Source organism: Hemibagrus wyckioides, linkage group LG19, assembly GCF_019097595.1.
Source record: "Hemibagrus wyckioides isolate EC202008001 linkage group LG19, SWU_Hwy_1.0, whole genome shotgun sequence".
Classification (NCBI taxonomy): Eukaryota; Metazoa; Chordata; class Actinopteri; order Siluriformes; family Bagridae; genus Hemibagrus; species Hemibagrus wyckioides.
This window is the reverse complement of record NC_080728.1, coordinates 15,868,508-15,895,000: the sequence shown is the minus strand read 5'-3', so window position 1 is coordinate 15,895,000 and position 26,493 is coordinate 15,868,508. Positions and strand designations below refer to the sequence as shown.

The 26,493-nt window shown below is 38.3% G+C and overlaps 1 protein-coding gene across 3 annotated transcripts in view; it reads right to left on the bottom strand.

Annotated features, from left to right (window-relative positions):
* The window catches only part of si:dkeyp-27e10.3 (UPF0606 protein KIAA1549), a 39,181-nt gene extending 18,466 nt beyond the window's left edge, over positions 1 to 20,715 (bottom strand). For all 3 annotated transcript variants that reach the window (XM_058416576.1, XM_058416577.1, XM_058416578.1), the window contains exons 1-7: positions 20,343 to 20,715; positions 12,609 to 12,842; positions 3,551 to 4,858; positions 2,506 to 2,594; positions 1,441 to 1,615; positions 487 to 617; positions 200 to 386 (exon numbers count right to left, since the gene is read on the bottom strand). In XM_058416576.1, coding sequence (XP_058272559.1) covers positions 200 to 386; positions 487 to 617; positions 1,441 to 1,615; positions 2,506 to 2,594; positions 3,551 to 4,858; positions 12,609 to 12,744 — 2,026 coding nt within the window. In that variant the 5' untranslated portion in view covers positions 12,745 to 12,842; positions 20,343 to 20,715. The remainder of the gene's footprint in view (positions 1 to 199; positions 387 to 486; positions 618 to 1,440; positions 1,616 to 2,505; positions 2,595 to 3,550; positions 4,859 to 12,608; positions 12,843 to 20,342) is intronic.
* Between the last annotated feature and the right edge of the window lie 5,778 nt (positions 20,716 to 26,493).

Below are 26,493 nucleotides of genomic sequence, written 5' to 3'. Positions count from 1 at the left end.
GCGTGCGTGTGTGTGTGCGTGTGTGTGCGTGTGCGTATGTGTGTGTGCGTGTGTTCGTGCGTGTGCGTGCGTGTGTGTGCGTGTGTGTGTGCGTGTGCGTGTGTGTGCGTGCGTGTGAGTGTTTATGTGTGTGTGCGTGTGTGCGTGTGTGTGTGAGCGTGTGTGTGTGAGCGTGTGTGTGTGAGCGTGTGTCACTCACGCTCTGCGATCTGCACTGCAGGAAAGCCCAGGTAGAAGCTGAACTCCACCACATGCAGTTGTCTCAGGTGAGCGCTGACGTCCGAGCCTCTGAGGTAGCCGTGAGAATCGCGGATGGCGAACGTGATGTCCACCGGAGTTTTCTGCTGCTTCTGGCCTTTCGCCAAACTGATAGTGATGTTCAAGATCTGCCCCGGGAAATAACACACAGTGAGATGACCTGTGAGATATCTCAGTGGAACGTGGCCATTACACTGTACGTTGACGGATATAAAAGATAATACACACAAGAACAGAGAAGTTTCCGTTCTCCTGCAGTCGCCTGCGGACTTCTGAATAAGCCATGAAGAGCCCCCTCTCCACACGCTCACTGAAGCTGCACACACGCACGTCCACGTGGCTCGGCACAAACTGCAAAACTGGACACAAAAGCATACGTTCTTGTAGCAACGATAGAAAAGGAAAAATCCTGAATTACTCTTGATGAAAATAAGTAGAAATGAATATATAAAATAAATGGAATAAATAAAATAAACAATTATATGAATATATACGATTACATGAATATATAAAATAAACAATAATATGAATATATAAAATTATATGAATATATAAAATAAACAATTATATGAATATATAAAATTATATGAATATATAAAATAAATGGAATATATAAAATAAACAATTATATGAATATCTCTACCCCCATAAATTGTTAACTTTAGGAGTATCTAGAGAATAAGAGCAAACTTTCCAGATTACATTTGATGAATTATTTGAATTGTTTTAGGGGTATAAATACTTTTGTCATGTTTTTGAGAGAAAACCTTTGCCATGTTTTCCAGAGAGTTATTTTTATTCATGAAAATAAAAATGGAATGTTCGAACATCTTGAGGTTGTTCATCTGATATAACATGATGATATCAGTGCATGTGGAATTCATTTTATACAATAACATTTGCTCATTTTCATGGAGTGCCAATAATACTGGAGCGGACTATACACTGTGCCTTTGCTGTAAGAGTCGCCTCGAGCATTTTATTTCACAGCTTCTTAGTTTGCTGATAAGATGACGACAGCGTAGCCTTATGGCAGCTGGCATTCAGCCACCGTTTCTCCTACATACTGTCGCTGCATGTCTCTGCTTGAAGCCGCATGATTTCCGCTTGGCTGCTTAAGCCACAGCACCTGCTAAAGCACAGAAATCTGTATTTATTTATCCTGGAAAATATGACTCTTACCTGAGTGCACCTGATTGATGGATTCAGGTACAGGATATATGGGTGTGACGGTGAGGATGGTGGAGGACGAGGTGCTGCGTGCTGATTGGCGGAGAGTGTTGATGATTGACACTGCGGTGTATACGAGTGGACCAGACACGGCCCGGAAAACAAAATTGGGCGGAGCTTTAAGGACCTGAAAAAGACAAACAGAAGTCATCAATTCGAGTCCAAAAAATACAATTTTGGTACAGAAACTGCCTGTAAGCTCTTTTACACTTCAATATCTAAAAAGCAGGGCTGCAAGCTGTAGTCAAGACCAACACTGTCTAAGAGCAGGACTTACCGAGATCAAGCCAAGCCTTAAAGAGGGATGAGGAGGAAATCTAATGTGAGGCCAAATGAAAGTGCATACTAAAACACGTACTTATACACTATTCTACACCATTTTAGTGTAAATAATCTGAGTAGTGTTAGTGTTCAAGATGTAGTGGAAGAAAGATGCGGAGCTACCAGGCACTGACAATGGATGAGACGATACTCCAGTGGAAAAGACATCTTATTACTAGTCACTAATTACCTTCTTTCAGGCATTGTGCCAATGATTAGTCACGTTTTCTAGAATAAGGAATTACTTCTGGTCAAAGTTTATGAATGCGAAACGAAAAGAAAACACGGACATTTTTCAGCCAAACTCAAGCAAGATCAGTGCCCAGGATGAGTACAAGGGCCAAAGCATCTGAGACAAGTAATATCTCAAGACCAGCTTTGAGTCTTGGAGCCCTATCACATCTACAGCATTCAGCAGACACCCTTATCCAGGACAAGTTACATTTCTCTTATTTATACTACTGAGCCTTAAGGGCCTTGTTCAGGGGCCCAGCATTGGCAGCTTGGTGGCCCTAGGACTCAAACTCACAACCTTCTGATCAGTAATCCAACACCTTAACCACTGAGTTCCCTCTACCCTGGCAAACCTTGCAATCAACTTATTTACTTTAATCAACTTATCTTAGATAAATGAACTTGGCAAATGTATATGAGGAAATAAAAATATAAGGGGTGAAATGAATGAAATGGACACACCTGCAGCTCTACTGTCCGGTTGAACTCTCGTCTCAAAATCTCCTTCACATGAGCCTTCGCAAACGCCACCGAGGTCGAACTTGGCATGCCTGCAGTTTCCGGAAACAGAGGTATACTAGAGCTTGAAATTCCTCCAATCAGTTCAGATGAATAGTGTTAATGCTACACTCCTACTATGACTGATTTCTGACCAAGGAAATTAGCAATGCCTACGCTGACTGAATTTGTAGAAATAGATTGATGTGGCTCAAAAGTCTGCACCTGCAATAGCTTTTGTCCAATTGTAGCTACATTTCTTAAAGCTAGACACCAGCAGACTGTAACTTTAGTTTTGGTGTTGGAAAAAAGTATTTAAAACGATTACAAATTGCTCAAATTGTCTCAAACCTACACATTATGAGTTTTCATTTAGCAAAGGCTACTCATATATAGGCTGTGTGTGCTAGCTGTGTGTGCTAGCCATGAAGGACCACCTCTGATCATCTGTCGGGCTTCTCTCCTGTTAATTTCTCAGTCTCTAATAAGAGGGTCAAAAGACTTTTCCAGAATCAGGTCAACAAAATTAGCAGTGTCTGTTGATAATGTTGATAATGTCGCTAACTAGCTAGCTAAATTAATTGAAGAAGGTAGATAGATCTATAAATAAGCCATAAATTCTGTAACAAGCACCAATATTTAAACAGAACATTACATTTACAATTAATTTACAATATTTAAAAATTACAAAGATTATAATAACAAGCTATACTAGTTGTGTAAACTGGTTATAAATTAGGTTACTGGTCACTTCTGAGCACTCTGAGGACCGAGGACTCAAAATGAGTTATTAAAGAATTAATCTTACGCTCCGATTTAAACCCAGGATACACTAATCTGCCATAAAATACAATAAAGACGTTTGTTAATCAGTGAAATCTCACAAGAGGGAGTTTTCCCATATATCATACACAATCACGTGCAAAAACAATGAGTGCAGCTTTAACCATCATGCACCATTGGTATAGCAAAGGTATCTTTCTGCAAAAAAAGTGAAATGAATACTCACCTACTCTGACCAGGTACATGTCTTGCTTGGTGATGTTGCAGACATACTGCCGGGGTGCAATGGAAAGTGGGATTCTGGGCGCAGGAGGTACTGGTTTGGAAGCGGCAGTTGTTGTTGTAGTGGTAGTCGTGGCTCTGGAAGGTGTTTGAGGTTTGTGAGCAGTAGGGACTTTAACTGTTACAGCCTGGATGACTGGACCCTGTGAGATAATTGCCGGGGCTGATGGAGCTACAGGTTGTTCACGACCTTCTTTAGCATCTGGTAAAGCTGGTTGAGGAGACCCCTTCCCTGGGTAAGAAGGTACTTCAGCTGGCCGCTGATGATCTGTAGGAGGAATAGGGTGTGTAGTAGGTTTTCGTGGAGGAGTGGGGGTAACTCCAGGTACAGAGTGAGGTGCATCCACTTGGTCTGTTACTGTCCTAGGGCCCACATCCAGAGAAGGGGCAAGTGTGTGGGTGGCGCCCGTAGGTTGTGTATGAGTCGCTGTGGGAGTGATATGAGGGGGAGTCAAGTGTGTCTGGTTGCGAGCAGCACTAGCATTCTCTTTGGCCAGTAGCGTGTTGTAGTACTCCATACTGTTCATATCTGGAAGCAGCATTTCAGTGGGCTCAATAGGGTACAGTTCTGCCCAGTCAAAATCCAGATCATCCTGGGCAGTATCAGGGACATGGGGCAAGCGGGGATCAGAGGGGTGGGCAGTCCTTAGGCTAGTTCCATATCCAAGAGTTACGCTCGGGAGAAGATGCCTAGAGGAAAGAGTTAAAACGGGCCGGGATGGAAAGTCTGTGTTGTAGCGGATCCCAGCATTGTCATCCTCAATTTCATATGAGTCATATCCATGTGTGGGAAGGGTGGTGACCAGAGAAAGGTCATCTCCATCAGAGCCCATGAAGGTTAAAGTCTCCAGGTAATCCCCAGAACCCCAGTCTACTTCTGTAGACTGAGCAGAGTCTAGGTCTTCATGGCTGAGCAAAGTAGGAGGAGCCGGTGTAGGCGGGCTGTGGCCATGAAGAGGAGGCATCTGACTTGGTGTGAGAAGGTCCGGAGGACGTAGCAGCAGGTGAATGCCATGTGCGCTATCACCTAGGTTACCTGACCCACCATCAGCACCTAGGGATGGGGTGGGAGCTATGCCAGATGCATTGTCATGGCGAACAGGGTGTGCAGGATGCTTGGCATCTGATGATGTATGAGCTTTGCGTCTGGGGTTTTCTGAGTATTGCGATAAGGATAACGGAGCTTGTTGCAAGCCTGCATGTGTCGGGAAGAAACCAGAGTCCCGTTTGAATAGACCAGATGGGAGTTTCTCTAAAAAATCAAAGAAAATGAACAGAAATGGAACATAAATGCAACAGAATTAATCATCAGGATCAAAGAACTCCAACTAAATGCACCACACTGTTACTGTCCAGATTGGTTCTTAAAGTACTTCTTGGAAAGTTAATACTGTAGATAGAACAGTTTTTAAATGAAGAACATTCTAAGGACATCTCACTTGCACCTCAAATAGTTCTAGAAACTCCAAGATTCTTGTCGATTACCCGTAATTAATGAAACTCATGATGGCTGACATCCACTTGTTCCACATGGGATCCTTTGACGGCCTTGTTAAAGGTTCTACAAGAAACCTTTAAGAGTTATCCCAAAGAGACAAGGCAAAGAACAAGGTTCTAGAGAAAACTTTTATACTAAGAGATTCTCTTTTAAACAGCTTTTTGGCCAATAAAATTATTCATTAGTCTTTTAGCAGGGTTTTAGTACCTTAAAGGCTACCTTTGGGGTTTTGTCTAGTACCTTAGATTCACCAGAGATCCACATGTGATGTAAAGGAAACAGATGCTGAGAAACATATTAGATTATCAGATGTTTAAATGGTCAGTGGTTCTTGAAATAAAATCGAATAAAGTTTTGTGTTATTCATTCATATTTAGTTAGTGCTTTGATCTCAGTCATGGTAGATCAGAACCCTATCACAGGAACACTGGATGTCCAGTGCAGGCTCTTTCACACCTACAGTAGGGGAAAGTTAGGGTCACCAACTCATTGGGATGTGAGAGGAAACCAGAGAATCCATGTGGACAAACGTGCAAAACTCTGTGAAGCATCATTGCTATCCACTGAACCACAGTTGTGTCCAAATACAGAAATCAAAATGCCAACTGCTATCCAGGAAACTCTAAATACATCATTCATAACTGGATAGGTGGAGATCAGTAATAATGGATAAATCATTCATAATTATGTTACAATACAGACCAGTGAGTTCTGCACAACCTCCATGTCCATTTGTTCTAGCCCTAAATGTTTAAGCGTAAAGTAGAAGTGCACTCTGTGAGTTACTGTACAACTGGAATACACTAACAGTACATCAGCTGTAACAGTAGTGGGCTAATCATCCAGTTTTTCCTCTGTGTGATATTGAAGCATTGAGAGAGGAGAGGTAATTGAGTCTGAGGCTCAGTGGGCTGGATGCCTGTGTAAATGGAACAGGCAGCATGTAGGAAGCTGGCAGCTCTGTGCATGGTTTGTGGGCCAGTATGTCATTCCAGCTCCATCATCAGACAGAAGGGACAGCCAGCCCGCCTCTCACTCATCCATCATCTATGGATTGTTAGAAGGTCTTTAGATGTACATTATACCCAGGCCATGATTAGCTCTCCATCTTTGCATCAGCACCAATATCCAATGAACCAAATCTCGGATTCTGTCTGCTGTCTGAAATTTCATTAGAAAACATCTTCCCACTTTCACACTGTTAAAGTTCTGACTTGCTGCTCAGTTTTAATGATTCAGATTTGTGTTTTTAAATGATAAATGTGTTGTACAATCTACCTCTGCAAGAGTGTTTAATTAGTTTCATTAATGAATAACAATACCAATATGGAACTTTTTCTTTATTGTATGTAGGGAATAGTGATTAATGAATAAATGAATTAATGAATCAATCAATCAACCATCCAATCAACCAACCAACCAGCCAGCCAACCAACCAGCCAACCAACCAACCAATCAACCAACCAACCAATCAACCAACCAATCAACCAGCCAACCAACCAACCAACCAATCAACGAACCAACCAACCAATCAACGAACCAACCAACCAATCAACGAACCAACCAACCAGCCAACCAACCAACCAACCAACCAGCCAGCCAACCAAGCAACCAACCAGCCAACCAACCAGTCAACCAACCAGCCAGCCAACCAACCAATCAGTCAATCGATCAATCATCAATTAATCAGTGAAATGATCAATCAGTTAATTTAAATAAATTGATTAATTTAAATAAATAATAAATAAATAAATGAATTAATTAATTAAACAAAACAGAGATCCTATGACTAAAATATCTCGTACATTATTTACCAACATAAAGCAATACAGAAAGTTCCATATGTTTTGCTTTGTTTTTTTTTGTTTTTTTTCTTTGTTTATTTTTACATGTTCTCCCCGTGCTTGGTGGGTTTCCTCCGGGTGCTCCAGTTTCCTCCCACAGTCCAAAGACATGCTTCTAGGCTGATTGGAGTCTCTAAATTGCCCGTAGTGTGTGAATGCGTGAGTGAATGAGTGTGTGTGTGTGTGTGTGTGCCCTGTGATGGGTTGGCACTCCGTCCAGGGTGTATCCTGCCTTGATGCCCGATGACTCCTGATATAGCCACAGGAGTGACCCGAGGATAGATCGGATAAGCGGTACAGACAATTGAAATTTATTTTTACATAATTTTGGCGTGAATATTCTCCACTATGATTTCAAACATGAGCACAAAATGGCTAAGAGTGACAAACAGTGCTCTATATAGTGAAACCCGTTCACTGTTTTTGCAATTCCTGCTACTGGAAGTTTTTAAATAAATTAGCCACTGTTGTTGTACTGCTGAATCTGAATGAACACAAGAACGATATTGGAGGGGAAAAAATGCAAATTGATGGCTTTGCATTACCCATAACAGTAACAGTTCACATTACAGTTACATGAATACATCAAATCTGATTCAAAAGATCTTAAAAGAAATGAGATCTGGGTCACATACTTTCACATTGGTATCAGTTCTACCCTGTAATGTAGCCAAAATTAGCTTGAAGTAGACTTTTACACTGCAGGTAAAATCTGTCATGTGTGACCTCGATTCTTTTGTGCAGTGTGAAAAACAGAAGAGCATGCTGAATCTGATATTTCCAGTTCTAATTTGAACCAGTTTCATATTTTGGCTGTAGCTGATATGTGTCGATGTGATTTGAGTCTAACTTTAGTGTTTAATCATGTTCATCAACAACAGTGCTTCACTATTCACTGTGGAGAACAGACCTGAGTCTTCATTCCTTCCTCAAAGGTCTAAAGACAGATCATGAGCCCAGATGCTCAGGAAAAGCAGCTATATATCTGAATAGTCTTTTTTTCATTTTCTGTTGCACGATGGACAAGTAGGGTTAATTCTGTAGAATGTTTAATAACAATCACAAGAATTTTCATTTACTTCCCTCATCTAACTACTGGAAAAACCTGCCCTAATATCTACCTAGTGTATTTCATAATGTGTTCACTGTATAATCCGACTCAAATAAGGTCAAACTACAATTTACAAACTTACATTTCTAAATGAAACCATCCTCAAAGATATTAAGTTAAGTTGTCTTTATTTGTCACATATACATTACTGCACAGTGAAATTCTTTCTTCGCATGTCCCATCCTTAGGGGTTGGGGTCAGAGCAGAGGGTCAGCCATGATGCAGCACCCCTAGAGCAGGTGGGTGGGCTGGGGGTCTTGCTCAAGGACCCAAGGCTGGCAGCTTGGCGGTGCTGGGGCTTGAACCCTGATCTTCCGGTCAACCACCCAGAGCCTGATCCACTTGCGCTACCATTAAAGCTCCATAGGGATATTTGCACCTCAAATTGTTCTACAGGGTTCTAGCTGAGTACACAAAATTTACAGAGCCCATGAAAGCTGGAATCTACTTTAAACCATTTTAAAGAGTCTTAAATCTTTAAGTCAACTCATTTGAACCCTTTTGACCAGCAGAATGAAAATAAGTCTATGGGACAAACAAATTATTTTATGGCTAAAAGTCTGATATAAAATGAGTCAGGACTCTGTTGACATCCATTTTCTCTCACTGTTGGGATAACCTTCCACAGAATTTTAGTGGTTGAAGATAAACACCTTCAAATTTCAGATACAAGCACTTGGGGCATCACAGAGAGCAGAAATAGGTTTGATAGGTTTGATATTATTTTATAGACCGTTTCCTTGAATATATTACCCGTAGTAGGCTAGATAAAAACAGAAATACAGAAGAACAAAATCTTAAGACCATGAGTGTCTACTTTCATATGAGCTTCATATTAACCTCCACTGTGGAGCCTGAGATGACAAAGACATTCAATACTCAACATGGACACTACAAAACAAGTAACAGAAGTAAATTCATTTTACTGTCCTCTGGTAAAAAGAGTTAAAGGGTAAATCTTAAAAAACACACCACTTTAAACCAATATACTGCAAGTACCATTACTGTAACATTAGCCTTTCGACATGGTTCTAAAGAGGGTTTTATTACTCCTATTTAACTTTCGGAGGAGACCCATTTACCCACTGTTATGTTTGTTTAAATGTAACACGCTCAAATTTGTTCCTCTATTGCTCAGAGCTGTGGTGTGCACTCGTGTTTTTCCCGAATCCTGCCAACTACTGCTCTATGCAGATGCGCTGATGCACCAAGGACATGCTCTGACTTTTGGTAGGAAATTTACTAGGCATATTAATTAGCCTGCTTTCCTCTTAAGTCAGGTTTCTCTCAATGTTTCTTCCTTGTGTGTTCTCAGGGAGTCTACAGGTTCCCTTCAAACGTTCCCTCCTGACAAGGGACATCTTTTGTTCAATTATTTATTTAGGCTACATTCAAAACATACGGTAAACAAATGTGGTATAAAAAATGATCTGATTCGAGCAGCAAAACATAATTACATTCGGGTTTCAAGTGTGAACGCGGCTTATAAGAACTAATGAGAAGTTCTCCAGCACGGCCTGGAATATCTCCAGTAATTAGCTTCCGCCTTACTTAACTATTTGAGCATTCCTTATGGAGAATAGTGCTTCATTTCACTACACACACACCCACACACACACACACACACACACACACACACTACAGTGAATTGAGAGCTCAGAATCTGAGACAGCTCTGTGGCGTGGTCAGGCAAGGTGTTTCCATGGTAATATCATGTGTGTGAGCATGTACGGGTCCGTGTGTGTGTGTGTGTGTGTACGTGTTGCAGGAACATATCACGTGCCGACTGCCTCATCAGTATTCCAGAGACACAGTAGACCAAGCTCACAGCATTTCTCACTCCGGCAGATTCAGTTCTCTCTCTCTCTCTCTCTCTCTCTTTTTCTCTCTCTCTCTCTCTCTCTCTCTCTCTCTTACACACACATACATATACACACACACAGGTGTAGAGAACCTCCAGAAGGTACTCTAAGAATAGCACTACATAATGGCATCCTTGCTGTCTTGTAGTCCTTTTGCTTTGATAAACCTGATCAGCGACTGCTATCAGAAATAGGAATAGATAAATAAGGACAGAAAGACAAAAAGAGACTGAGAAAGAGACTCGTCTATTTCACTGGTCATACTCTTTCTTCCCAGTTGTTTTTTTATAACGACTCTGACACTAATATCAGAACCTCTATGTCATTTTTCATAAGACACCAAACTCACGATGATCAAAATGGACATTTTTCAAAATGTTTTCTAATTGCTTGGATACAATGCACATGAGCCTAAGATGATCTGTTTCTTTGGACTAAACCTCACCTGTTCAAATGACACAACGTCTCACCATTTCCTGTGATTTGTCTGTCTATTCATTTCATCACATTAATATAACTATTAACTGATGCACCTGTTTAAAATGATAAACATCTGTCACATTACTCTTATGCATAATTTTATGGAAAATGACAGACAATATTCCCTGTTTAGATCAGGAAAGTTTCAGGATAACAACATCCACTGACACTGTGTCAATTATTCTATTCCAATATTTCAATATTTCAACTTAATTCTATATTTTGTCCACATTTATCCACCCAGCTCACTGTACATTTTTACTATCACTATCCTGTTCATTCCATTCTTATTCTATTCTATTGTTGTTTATTTTTATTCTATTTTTATTTTTTAGATATTGTATAATGATAGTCTAGTTTATATTATACTTTGTATTATATTATTATATTCTTTTTATTCTTTATATTCTTTTGATTTTAGATTCTTCTTTTCTTCTAGTGTATTTCTTATATTTTATAGTCTAGTTTTACATTTTTATTTCAATTATGTTTCTTATATTTTATAGTCTAGTTTTACATTTTTGTTTTAAATATTTCTTATATTTTATATTCTAGTTTTACATTTTTATTTTAAATATTTCCTATATTTTATGTTCTAGTTTTACATTTCTATTACAATTATATTTCTTATATTATATAGTCTAGTTTTACATTTTTATTTTAAATATTTCTTATATTTTATATTCTAGTGTTATATTTTTATTTCAATTATATTTCTTATATATTCTAAATTAGTGCCAAATCACAGCACAGGACGACAAAAACAACCTCACAATAAACTCACTTATATGATTATGATACACATACACACACATATTTTAAATAGTTTATAAAATGTAGTTGATTTGTTCTAAACAGTTCCTAATATGCATTAAAGATTCTTCTTCTTATTATTTTATTATTACTATTCTTCTTTTTCTTCTTCTTCTTCTTCTTCTTATTATTTTATTATTACTATTACTATTATTATTATTACTATTCTTCTTCTCCTTCTTCCTCTTATTATTATTTCTACTACTACTATTATTATTATTATTTTATTATTATTATTTTATAAATAAATTTTATTATTACTATTCTTTTTCTTCTTCTTCTTCTTCTTCTTCTTCTTCTTCTTCTTATTATTATTATTATTAGATATTGCATATATATTAAGACTGACCTTAAAAGAACAATCAACTGCTTCAATTATTTATCAGTAAAATCAACAGCCTAAATTTTATGTTCTCCTAATCACATTTTTATTTCTGTTTAGTTCAGTTACAAAAATATCAACACTAAATTTTCCTATTTTTATTTTATTAACTTTCACATTTTCCCTAAACGCCTCGTCAGCTCTGAACGTTACTGATAAAGTAAAAAAAAAACTCTGACTATTAAGGAGTCTGTCTTCTCATATCGCCACAGGTCTGAAAGCATCACTGCTCCAGCCGCCTCTTTTATTAGCACTCTCCTCACCCATCTTTAGAACTGTGTGTGTGTGTGTGTGTTCCATGCGGTCTCAGTCCCCCCCAAAATAAACCCTTCATAGAGTCCAGCACTTCATGATGTTTATTTATATACAGAGTAGGAGGACTAGACATCAAACCTCAAGCTCAGACTTGCCCTTCATCACTTCATCAATACTGACATTTGTTTCTCTCTTTCTGACTTTCTAGTCTCACACACACACACATACACACACACACACACACACACATACATATACAGTACACACCCAAACACACTCTACATTTGGCTCTCCTTTAACACGATGAGCAATAACCAATCGCCTACAGAATATATTTAAGCAGAAACCCACACAAAAAATAGCAATTTGTTCATGTATTTTTGATGTTTTGCTGTCTCTGGCTTTGACCTGTATGTACACACTGACCCAGTTCATGCTTCAGTGACAAAAGTGTACTTAAAGACAGATTTGGGGGATTCCAGAGAAAAAGGCTAACACACTTGATGGCACACCAAGCCAGATCGTGATACTTTACACATTAAGAGCTCCAACAATCCCATTTCATTGCTTGCTAATAAAACCTGAACATTGCTACAGGCTACTAAAGTTTGTGCATGCTTCTGATATAGAGTATTTTCCTGGTTTAGTTTTGCAGCATAATAACCAAAAATCAGAACATGTTTTTCAGTCATGGACAGCACCATAAATCAACATCAGGGTGAAATCTCCCAATAAAAACCATGAGTAAGACACATACCTGACACAGGTGTGCTTGTAGTCGCTATGGAAACAAGCATCAATGCCAAGAGAAGGAGCACGCAGCACCCAATCAGACGCCGAGCCTTGGCTGGCACCGCCCTCAAACCTGCGCTCTCTCCCGCTGACTTCTCCATCCTGCTCGCCGTTTACGACATAATGCATGAAGCTGACGTGTTTCCTCCACGGAAGACGTCCATCTTCCTGCGTGACTGCCTTCCAGTTTCAGGCATCTCTAATAAAAGAAGTAAAAAAAACAAACCATTTTTATTTCATGAAGCTACACAGTAGTTCAAATATACAGATCTGGATCTGTTACTGTTACAAACATATAGATCTGGATCTGTTACTGCTACAAATATATAGATCTGGATCTGTTACTGTTACAAACATATAGATCTGGATCTGTTACTGCTACAAATATATAGATCTGGATCTTTTACTGTTACAAATATATAGATCTGGATCTTTTACTGTTACAAATATATAGATCTGGATCTTTTACTGTTACAAATATATAGATCTGGATCTGTTACTGTTACAAACATATAGATCTGGATCTTTTACTGTTACAAATATATAGATCTGGATCTGTTACTGTTACAAACATATAGATCTGGATCTGTTACTGCTACAAATATATAGATCTGGATCTTTTACTGTTACAAATATATAGATCTGGATCTGTTACTGTTACAAACATATAGATCTGGATCTTTTACTGTTACAAATATATAGATCTGGATCTTTTACTGTTACAAATATATAGATCTGGATCTGTTACTGTTACAAACATATAGATCTGGATCTGTTACTGTTACAAATATATAGATCTGGATCTGTTACTGCTACAAATATATAGATCTGGATCTTTTACTGTTACAAATATATAGATCTGGATCTGTTACTGTTACAAATATATAGATCTGGATCTGTTACTGCTACAAATATATAGATCTGGATCTTTTACTGCTACAAATATATAGATCTGGATCTTTTACTGTTACAAATATATAGATCTGGATCTGTTACTGCTACAAATATATAGATCTGGATCTGTTACTGCTACAAATATATAGATCTGGATCTTTTACTGTTACAAATATATAGATCTGGATCTTTTACTGTTACAAATATATAGATCTGGATCTGTTACTGCTACAAATATATAGATCTGGATCTGTTACTGTTACAAATATATAGATCTAGATCTGTTACTTCTACAAATATATAGATCTGGATCTGTTACTGCTACAAATATATAGATCTGGATCTGTTACTGCTACAATTATATAGATCTGGATCTGTTACTGCTACAATTATATAGATCTGGATCTGTTACTGCTACAATTATATAGATCTGGATCTGTTACTTCTACAAACATATAGATCTGGATCTTTTACTGTTACAATTATATGGATCTGGATCTGTTACTTCTACAAACATATAGATCTGGATCTTTTACTGTTACAATTATATAGATCTGGATCTTTTACTGTTACAAATATATAGATCTGGATCTTTTACTGTTACAATTATATAGATCTGGATCTGTTACTTCTACAAACATATAGATCTGGATCTTTTACTGTTACAATTATATAGATCTGGATCTTTTACTGTTACAAATATATAGATCTGGATCTTTTACTGTTACAAATATATAGATCTGGATCTGTTACTGCTACAAATATATAGATCTGGATCTGTTACTGCTACAAATATATAGATCTGGATCTTTTACTGTTACAAATATATAGATCTGGATCTGTTACTGCTACAAATATATAGATCTGGATCTGTTACTGTTACAAATATATAGATCTAGATCTGTTACTTCTACAAATATATAGATCTGGATCTGTTACTGCTACAAATATATAGATCTGGATCTGTTACTGCTACAATTATATAGATCTGGATCTGTTACTGCTACAATTATATAGATCTGGATCTGTTACTTCTACAAATATATAGACCTGGATCTGTTACTGCTACAATTATATAGATCTGGATCTGTTACTTCTACAAACATATAGATCTGGATCTTTTACTGTTACAATTATATGGATCTGGATCTGGATCTTTTACTGTTACAATTATATGGATCTGGATCTGTTACTGCTACAAATATATAGATCTGGATCTGTTACTGCTACAATTATATAGATCTGGATCTGTTACTGCTACAAATATATAGATCTGGATCTTTTACTGTTACAAATATATAGATCTGGATCTGTTACTGCTACAAATATATAGATCTGGATCTGTTACTGTTACAAATATATAGATCTGGATTTGTTACTGCTACAAATATATAGATCTGGATCTGTTACTGCTACAAATATATAGATCTGGATCTGTTACTGCTACAAATATATAGATCTGGATTTGTTACTGCTACAAATATATAGATCTGGATCTGTTACTGCTACAAATATATAGATCTGGATCTGTTACTGCTACAAATATATAGATCTGGATCTGTTACTGTTACAAATATATAGATCTGGATCTGTTACTGTTACAAACATATAGATCTGGATCTGTTACTGTTACAAATATATAGATCTGGATCTGTTACTGTTACAAATATATGGATCTGGATCTGTTACTGTTACAAATATATAGATCTGGATCTGTTACTGCTTCAAATATATAGATCTGGATCTGTTACTGCTACAAATATATAGATCTGGATCTGTTACTGCTACAATTATATGGATCTGGATCTGGATCTGCTACAAATATATGGATCTGGATCTGTTACTGCTACAAATATATATATCTGGATCTGTTACTGTAACAAATATATAGATCTGGATTTGTTACTGCTACAAATATATAGATCTGGATCTGTTACTGCTACAAATATATAGATCTGGATCTGTTACTGCTACAAATATATAGATCTGGATCTGTTACTGTTACAAATATATAGATCTGGATCTGTTACTGCTACAAATATATAGATCTGGATCTGTTACTGTAACAAATATATAGACCTGGATCTGTTACTGCTACAATTATATAGATCTGGATCTGTTACTTCTACAAACATATAGATCTGGATCTTTTACTGTTACAATTATATGGATCTGGATCTGTTACTTCTACAAACATATAGATCTGGATCTTTTACTGTTACAATTAAATAGATCTGGATCTTTTACTGTTACAAATATATAGATCTGGATCTTTTACTGTTACAATTATATAGATCTGGATCTGTTACTTCTACAAACATATAGATCTGGATCTTTTGCTGTTACAATTATATAGATCTGGATCTTTTACTGTTACAAATATATAGATCTGGATCTTTTACTGTTACAAATATATAGATCTGGATCTGTTACTGCTACAAATATATAGATCTGGATCTGTTACTGCTACAAATATATAGATCTGGATCTTTTACTGTTACAAATATATAGATCTGGATCTGTTACTGCTACAAATATATAGATCTGGATCTGTTACTGTTACAAATATATAGATCTAGATCTGTTACTTCTACAAATATATAGATCTGGATCTGTTACTGCTACAAATATATAGATCTGGATCTGTTACTGCTACAATTATATAGATCTGGATCTGTTACTGCTACAATTATATAGATCTGGATCTGTTACTTCTACAAATATATAGACCTGGATCTGTTACTGCTACAATTATATAGATCTGGATCTGTTACTTCTACAAACATATAGATCTGGATCTTTTACTGTTACAATTATATGGATCTGGATCTGGATCTTTTACTGTTACAATTATATGGATCTGGATCTGTTACTGCTACAAATATATAGATCTGGATCTGTTACTGCTACAATTATATAGATCTGGATCTGTTACTGCTACAAATATATAGATCTGGATTTGTTACTGCTACAAATATATAGATCTGGATCTGTTACTGCTACAAATATATAGATCTGGATTTGTTACTGCTACAAATATATAGATCTGGATCTGTTACTGCTACAAATATATAGATCTGGATCTGTTACTGTTACAAACATATAGATCTGGATCTGTTACTGTTACAAATATATAGATCTGGATCTGTTACTGTTACAAATATATGGATCTGGATCTGTTACTGTTACAAATATATAGATCTGGATCTGTTACTGCTTCAAATATATAGATCTGGATCTGTTACTGCTACAAATATATAGATCTGGATCTGTTACTGCTACAATTATATGGATCTGGATCTGGATCTGCTACAAATATATGGATCTGGATCTGTTACTGCTACAAATATATATATCTGGATCTGTTACTGTAACAAATATATAGATCTGGATCTGGATCTTTTACTGTTACAATTATATGGATCTGGATCTGTTACTGCTACAAATATATAGATCTGGATCTGTTACTGCTACAATTATATAGATCTGGATCTGTTACTGCTACAAATATATAGATCTGGATTTGTTACTGCTACAAATATATAGATCTGGATCTGTTACTGCTACAAATATATAGATCTGGATTTGTTACTGCTACAAATATATAGATCTGGATCTGTTACTGCTACAAATATATAGATCTGGATCTGTTACTGTTACAAACATATAGATCTGGATCTGTTACTGTTACAAATATATAGATCTGGATCTGTTACTGTTACAAATATATGGATCTGGATCTGTTACTGTTACAAATATATAGATCTGGATCTGTTACTGCTTCAAATATATAGATCTGGATCTGTTACTGCTACAAATATATAGATCTGGATCTGTTACTGCTACAATTATATGGATCTGGATCTGGATCTGCTACAAATATATGGATCTGGATCTGTTACTGCTACAAATATATATATCTGGATCTGTTACTGTAACAAATATATAGATCTGGATTTGTTACTGCTACAAATATATAGATCTGGATCTGTTACTGCTACAAATATATAGATCTGGATCTGTTACTGCTACAAATATATAGATCTGGATCTGTTACTGTTACAAATATATAGATCTGGATCTGTTACTGCTACAAATATATAGATCTGGATCTGTTACTGTAACAAATATATAGATCTGGATCTGTTACTGTAACAAATATATAGATCTGGATTTGTTACTGCTACAAATATATAGATCTGGATCTGTTACTGCTACAAATATATAGATCTGGATCTGTTACTGCTACAAATATATAGATCTGGATCTGTTACTGTTACAAATATATAGATCTGGATCTGTTACTGCTACAAATATACGGATCTGGATCTGTTACTGCTACAAATATATAGATCTGGATCTGTTACTGCTACAAATATATGGATCTGGATCTGCTACAAATATATGGATCTGGATCTGCTACATATATATAGATCTTGATCTGGATCTGCTACAAATATATGGATCTGGATCTGCTACAAATATATGCACCTGGATCTGGATCTGCTACAAATATATGGATCTGGATCTGCTACAAATGTATGGATCTGGATCTGTTAGTGCTACAAATATATGAATCTGGATCTGGATCTACTACAAATATATGAATCTGGATCTGGATCTACAACAAATATATGAATCTGGATCTGTTAGTGCTACAAATATATGAATCTGGATCTGTTGGTGCTACAAATATATGGATCTGGATCTGTTGGTGCTACAAATATATGAATCTGGATCTGTTGGTGCTACAAATATATGAATCTGGATCTGTTGGTGCTACAAATATATGGATCTGGATCTGTTGGTGCTACAAATATATGCACCTGGATCTGGATCTGCTACAAATATATGGATCTGGATCTGCTACAAATGTATGGATCTGGATCTGTTAGTGCTACAAATATATGAATCTGGATCTGGATCTACTACAAATATATGAATCTGGATCTGGATCTACAACAAATATATGAATCTGGATCTGTTAGTGCTACAAATATATGAATCTGGATCTGTTGGTGCTACAAATATATGGATCTGGATCTGTTGGTGCTACAAATATATGAATCTGGATCTGTTGGTGCTACAAATATATGGATCTGGATCTGTTGGTGCTACAAATATATGGATCTGGATGTGGATCTGCTACAATTATATGGATCTGGATGTGGATCTGCTACAAATATATGGATCTGAATCTGTTAGTGCTGCAAACATATGGATCTGGATGTGTAATCTAATTTATTCCGTAAGTGGGCCTTGCCTAAACCAAAAGATTCTTTTTCATAAAAATAAATAATTCCTGCACCTATTCACCCAGAAACACTGGAAAAACCCCAGAGTCAGAAATACCAGCATTTCCAGCATGGAGTGTGAATTCTGGCTCTGACAGTTCCTCAGTCTCAGCTACATCACTCCAGTTCACAATAGAGATGTGTGCGAGACTGTAATCTGTATTTTTAGTCCCGGAGCACGTGTCTAATCCCAGAAGCCCAGGGAACTTTTCAGGCAAGCTTTCTAAAGGAAAATAAAAACAGCTCCTATTTGTATTCATTACCTGTTCAATCTGAGTAATATATTCATAGATACATAATGCATATTAAGAGAGCCAGTATTGGCTTGAAACACAAGGAAGGTATCAGATTGGATTTGAATTATTTTCCAGTCTGATCTACTTATGTATTTTGTGCTATGAATGCATGTGATGTAGATCCTGAACACAAATAACATTCAAACACCTCTTCATCATGCCGGGGACGAGTCAGGACACACATGGGTTACTGTGAGGAGCTCAGAATCAGATACTAGTACAGAAACCTAAGATTGTAGTGATTAAGGAGAACCTTGAGCACACTCAGGACTGGCACCATCCAATTACAAATGGTTGCCAGATTATCAAGGAAAAAACACAGCGCTGTAAGGCTGCTTATTTATCCACTTGTCACCTGATAGAGAAGTCAAGCATATCAAATCAGAGATCACCTTTCTGTAATGAAACATGATGGGTGTGGTCTCATCCAGAATGACTCCGCCCACATTCACAGGGAAGGTGTGATGAGAATAAATCTGAAGTAAAGCCTCTGCTACGGCCTTCAGAGTCACCAGATTTCAACATAATCGACAACTTAAAGGAGACTATTGAGTGATGTCTATTGAGTGACAGCTGTTTACCATCATCATCATCATCAAAACACCAAGTGAGGAAGATTCGCTCAAGAGGCTTCGGATTAATGCTGGCTGCTATGGCTGGATTATGGTGTTAATTTTTTTCCTTTACCTGTGTATATGTACTGTATATATCACACAAGGCTGACACTGACACTCCATCAAGGCTTGTTCCTGACATTCAAGGGAAATCCAACGATGCTAGAATGATGGTTTATGTCTATATGAAGCTGAGATAATTCATTAAGAGTAACAGAGAGGTGTGGAGGGTGAAAGCTTACTTCAGGAGTAGAGCCTATGCTGTGTTACATCTTTTCATTCAGGATAAAATGCAACAGCCTCGTGACAGAAATATTGACTAGACTTGTATGAAAAATGGCGCGTTTAAGGCCTAGAGGTTAGACACCTATGTGAATTTCGATCAGATGCACAGCATCACGAGAGAGAGAGAGAGAGAGAGAGAGAGAAGGGCGGAGAGGAGGTGTACCGACCCGCATACAGATGACACACTTTGGACCAAAGACGCTTATTTTTTTTCCTCCAGCACATTAACCTCCAGCACCATGCACACCCTATTAATAATGTTCATGAAGATACTGAGATGTAGGCATGAACAGGCCAGCTATGGCATTTCCGTTACCTGTCATTTGGAGATGCAGCAGAGGGCCAGGCTCAGCATCATCATCATCATCACCATCATCATCATCATCATCACTACACACCCCTCATCACACACACCTCCTGGTCTCCACACAGTTCTCTCTCCCAGGCTCTCCAAAATAAAAATCCGAACCTACAAAATCCGTATATGTATCTGCGCTCTCCAGCTCCGTAAAGCCTTTATTGCCGTTAATTCCGCTGTGTCCGAGATAAGCAGGCTGTAACGCGGGTGCGCGCGCCGCTTCACGCGAACACATGAACCCTGAGAAAGGACGCACGCGACCCGGTCCGGTCCATTTCAGCACGCGAACGAGGGAATTCGGCGAAACATCGCCTCCGTATACACACACTCACACACACCACCGACTGGATGCATTGCCCCGCCCCTTTACCGTGTTCATTAACGGGGAGTGAATAGCGCTCTGCTCTGATTGGCTGTTTGGGGTGTCAGTCAAAAACCGGCTACATGCGTGTGGAGCTGTTAGAGAGCTGGATACTTGTTTATTTCTTCGCGTTTCTTCCAGATAACCTAGAACCAGGGTTCTAGAGGAGAGGTCCGGGGAACTCACTGATTATAGAACTATATTCATTCATTCATTCATTCAGTAACTGCTTTATTGTAGTGAGAGTTGAAATGAAGATGTTTATGAGAGTAATTAAATTACATAAAAGTAACAACAAATAATAGATCTAACCAATATAAATAAATATAATCTAATATTCTATGAATAAAGTAAACAAAAATAATTAAAGATAAAATTATTAGGATATAAGCCTAATTGATTATTTAGGAGTCAGAGCTGGAGGTAGCAGAGCTGAAGATGTTGAGGTTCTCTTTGGGAGTGACACAGTTGGACAGGATTAGGAACGAGTACATCAGAGGGACAGCTCATGTTGGACGTTTGGGGGACAGAGTTAGGGAGGACAGATTAAGATGGTTTGGACATGATCAGAGGAGGGAGAGTGAGTATATTGGTAGGAGAATGTTGGACATGGAGCTGCCAGGCAGGAGGCAAAGAGGAAGGCCAAAGAGGAGGTATATGGATGGAATAAATGAGGATATGAAGCTAGTGGGTGCAAGTGTTGAGGATGCAGAAGATAGGGATAGGTGGAGAGAGATGATTCGCTGTGGAGACCCCTGAAGGGAAAAGCTGAAAGAAGAAGAAGAAGCCTGTGTATTGATGTTTAATCTAAATGTGAAGAATTATTTAACTATAAATATCATACATGTAGTTGCAGTTTTATTTGTTTTTATGAATGGAATTCCTCAGCAGCTTGGATAAATGTTAGACACATAAGGTGTGAAATAATTGAGCTCCAATGATGATTAATAGTAGCAGTAGTATTTATTTTCCTAAAAACAAATCTGTGTTGCGAACATGCAGGGTCCTGGAGTGTTTGATCAAGGAGTTTGAGAACCTTACGAATTTAAAAAGGATGACTTTCAGTGAAGGATTTCTTCTGGTCAGGGTTATGATGGATCTAAAGCCAGTACCCACTGGACATCACACAGAACCATGCATACACACATTCACACACTCATTCACATCTATTTATCAATACCAATCTATTTACGGGCATGTTTTTGGAGTGTGGGAGGAAGAAACCTGTGAGGAGAATATATCCAGAAACTTATCCAGGTTGTTGCTCGGAGGATCAAGGTTCAAGCCCCAGCACCACCAAGCTCCACTGTTGTGTAATTGAGCAAGGCCCTTGGTGTATCATAGCTGCCCCTGTGCTCTGACCACAACTTCCTCAGCTGGGATATGTGAAGAAATGAATTCCGCTGTAATGTATGTGTGGTGATAATAAAGGCTTCTTGCCCCCCTTCAAGTGTGACGCAGCAACACTGTACTCTGACATGAAGAACACAAACAGTTGTATATCGTTACCAGCTGTTCTTTTTTTTTACATCCTTCTGTCTAGTTTCCATTACAGCAAATGTTTCCCAGCCCTGGTCTTGAAGAATATTACGTCTGTGACACACTTTCATCTCTTTTAAAGAAACTGTGTCATTGTGAATGCCCTATCCCAAGAGCTATGTATGTTATTGGGTGAAAGAACTAAAATATTTAAAATATAAATAAGGTGTAAATGAGTGTGAGTAGGTGAATTAATAAGATAGATAGATAGATAGATAGATAGACAGACAGACAGACAGACAGACAGACAGACAGACAGACAGACAGATAGATAGATAGATAGATAGATAGATAGATAGATAGATAGATAGATATTTTATTCATCCCAATGGGAAATTTACAAATATAACAAAAAATACTAAATACCTGAATTTAAGATACACTATATTGCCAAAAGTACTCGCTCACCCATCCAAATAATCAGAATCAGGTGTTCCAATCACTTCCATGGCCACAGGTGTATAAAATCAAGCACCTAGGCATGCAGACTGTTTTTACAAACATTTGTGAAAGAATGGGTCGCTCTCAGGAGCTCAGTGAATTCCAGCGTGGAACTGTGATAGGATGCCACCTGTGCAACAAATCCAGTCGTGAAATTTCCTCGCTCCTAAATATTCCACAGTCAACTGTCAGCTGTATTATAAGAACGTGGAAGTGTTTGGGAACGACAGCAACTCAGCCACGAAGTGGTAGGCCACGTAAACTGACGGAGCGGGGTCAGCGGATGCTGAGGCGCATAGTGCGAAGAGGTCGCCAACGTTCTGCAGAGTCAATCGCTACAGACCTCCAAACTTCATGTGGCCTTCAGATTAGCTCAAGAACAGTGCGCAGAGAGCTTCATGGAATGGGTTTCCATGGCCGAGCAGCTGCATCCAAGCCATACATCACCAAGTGCAATGCAAAGCGTCGGATGCAGTGGTGTAAAGCACGCCGCCACTGGACTCTAGAGCAGTGGAGACACGTTCTCTGGAGTGACGAATCGCGCTTCTCCATCTGGCAATCTGATGGACGAGTCTGGGTTTGGCGGTTGCCAGGAGAACGGTACTTGTCTGACTGCATTGTGCCAAGTGTAAAGTTTGGTGGAGGGGGGATTATGGTGTGGGGTTGTTTTTCAGGAGCTGGGCTTGGCCCCTTAGTTCCAGTGAAAGGAACTCTGAATGCTTCAGCATACCAAGACATTTTGGACAATTCCATGCTCCCAACTTTGTGGGAACAGTTTGGAGCTGGCCCCTTCCTCTTCCAACATGACTGTGCACCAGTGCACAAAGCAAGGTCCATAAAGACATGGATGACAGAGTCTGGTGTGGAGGAACTTGACTGGCCTGCACAGAGTCCTGACCTCAACCCGATAGAACACCTTTGGGATGAATTAGAGCGGAGACTGAGAGCCAGGCCTTCTCGTCCAACATCAGTGTGTGACCTCACAAATGCGCTTCTAGAAGAATGGTCAAAAATTCCCATAAACACACTCCTAAACCTTGTGGACAGCCTTCCCAGAAGAGTTGAAGCTGTTATAGCTGCAAAGGGTGGACCGACGTCATATTGGACCCTATGGATTAGGAATGGGATGTCACTTAAGTTCATATGAGAGTCAAGGCAGGTGAGCGAATACTTTTGGCAATATAGTGTATATATAACAAATAACAAAATATAACAAAAAATAAAAATAAAAACAAAGATTTAAAAAATATAACAAAAAATAATAAGGAAAGAAAATGATTTTGATAATCTTAAATAATTGTACTACACAGTTATAATAAAATTAATAATAACTACTAATAAATATAAATAATTAAAAAATAATTATTATTTAAAAAAAAACCCTTGTGGGTGTGTTATTATGGGGAAGTTATCTGGTGTGATGTGGGCAATTTGCCACTGATTCCAATTTTATTTTTGATAATTAATAAAAGAATGGTAGATATGAGATTTTTTTTTTAAATCCAACATTATTAAATCCAATAATGTTATGGAACATCTAAGAAAAAAAAAACTGTTATCATTCAAGTTAGTGTGTGTTTGCCTTCTGATAGACTGGCGTTCCATTCAGGATAATTCCCTGCCTCATATCTGTGATATTTTTCTATTTTCTGTGATGAAAAATATACGATCAACTTTGTGATTTTTGCCTACTCATGCTGTACACGGTTCTGTCCTTTGCTCACTCCTTTGTGAGGGTTTAGTGATTGCTCATGCTTTCTGTTTTTCTCTTATCTTAGCCTTGAATATTATTTGTATGGTCTGGAGTGTGTCCTTTGCACATACTGTACATTTTCTTTGCTCTCTTTGTGCATAAGATTTCTTTGACTTAGCTTTGGCTCTTCGTCTCCTGATTCTTCAGTCATCTTACTTCTAGTGAAACTGCAGTGATTTCGAGCATCCAGAAAGATTTACAGCATATCCCATGCTCCAGAGATTGGATCTGCCATGACTCTGAGCAGGATTAAGTGATTAGTGAAAGTGTGTGAGTGGGAGTGAGAAGCAACTGTTACCACAAGATAGATCCTACATAGATCTGTGTAGGGGTATGATCTGGAAAAAAACACATCACTTCAACATACAAAAAATATCAGAATATTTAGCTAATGAGCATACACCGATCAGGCATAACATTATGACCACTGACAGGTGAAGTGAATAACACTGATGATCTCCTCATCATGGAACCTGTTAGTGGGTGGGATATATTAGGCAGCAAGTGAACATTTTGTCCTCAAAGTTGATGTGTTAGAAGCAGGAAAAATGGGGAAGCATAAGGATTTGAGAGAGTTTGACAAAGGACCAAATTGTGATGGCTAGACCACTGGATCAGAGCATCTCCAAAACTGCAGCTCTTGTGGGGTGTTCCCGGTCTGCAGTGGTCAGTATCTATCAAAAGGTCTAAGGAAAGAACAGTGGTGAACCGGTGACAGGGTCATGGGTGGCTAAGGCTCACTGATGCACATGGGGAGTGAAGGCTGGACCGTGTGATCTGATCCAACAGACGAGCTACTGTTGCTCAAACTGCTGAAGAAGTTAATGCTGGTTCTGATAGAAAGGTGTCAGAATACACAGTGCATGATGGGTCAGGGCTGTTTTGGCAGCAAAAGGGGGACCAGCACAATATTATGCAGGTGGTCTTAATGTTATGCCTGATCGGTGTAACCAAAATTCTCACTCCACTCCACTGGATAATCTCATATATTTCAGATGCAGCAAATTTGCACCTAAGAACTGATGTTGTTATCATAAAGACTGTCCTGTGCTCCTTCCAGGATTCTTCTTCATATCAGCTCCTACTGAACATCCTGGAACACCCAGTACTGTGTCTACCTCTTTTCTGTTGTTGTTGATCTTTCAGCTGCTCCCTACTGTACGTGTGTGTGTGAGGGGTTGCCACAGCAGACCAACTGGTCAGCACAATAACTTGGCACAGGTTTTATGCCGGATGCCCTTCCTGACGCAAGGAATGGGCTTGGGACCGGCACTGCATTCAGTGGCTGGGGATCAAACCTGGGCCTTCAGCATAGTAGTCGAGGAGCCACCAGTGCTACCTCAATTCTGTAATGATTTAAAATCCTATTATCTGGTGTCACTCAGAGAAGGACAGGCTTCCATTTGAGTCTGGTTCTGATTAAGGTTTCCTCCTCATATCCTCTTAGGGTGTTTTTCTTTGTCATGGTCACTTCTGGTGCAATTGTTAGCCTCCTAGTAGTTCAGTGTAAAGATCCTGTGCTCTAATTGCCACTCAGCCACTGAAGAGTTAACTCTCAATGCTGGTCCCAAGCCTGGATAAAATGGGAGGGTTGCATCAGGAAGGGCATCTGGCGTACGACCTGTACTAAATCAAAACATGATTTGAAAGGTGGATTTGAAAGGCAATAAGAGCACAGGATCCTTCTGCTGGACCACCAGGAGGCTAACAGCTGAGCCAGAAGTGACCATGACAAAAAAAAAAACCTCCCTGAGAAGACATGAGGAGGAAACTTTATTCGGAACCAGACTCCAGTGGAAATCCGTCCTCCTCTGAGTGACACCTGATAAGAACTTCTGGCTTGATCATTAAAGATCTCGAGATGCATCTGGATTTCTGGATGAAAGTTGCTTTGTGACACTGTGTGTAGGACTGTACAATTAAAATGAGTTAAACTTTAAGTCAAGTCTATATTCTTTAGCGCTGATTTAATATTCAGGTCAAGTTTCACGACTACATGAATAAACCAAATCTGT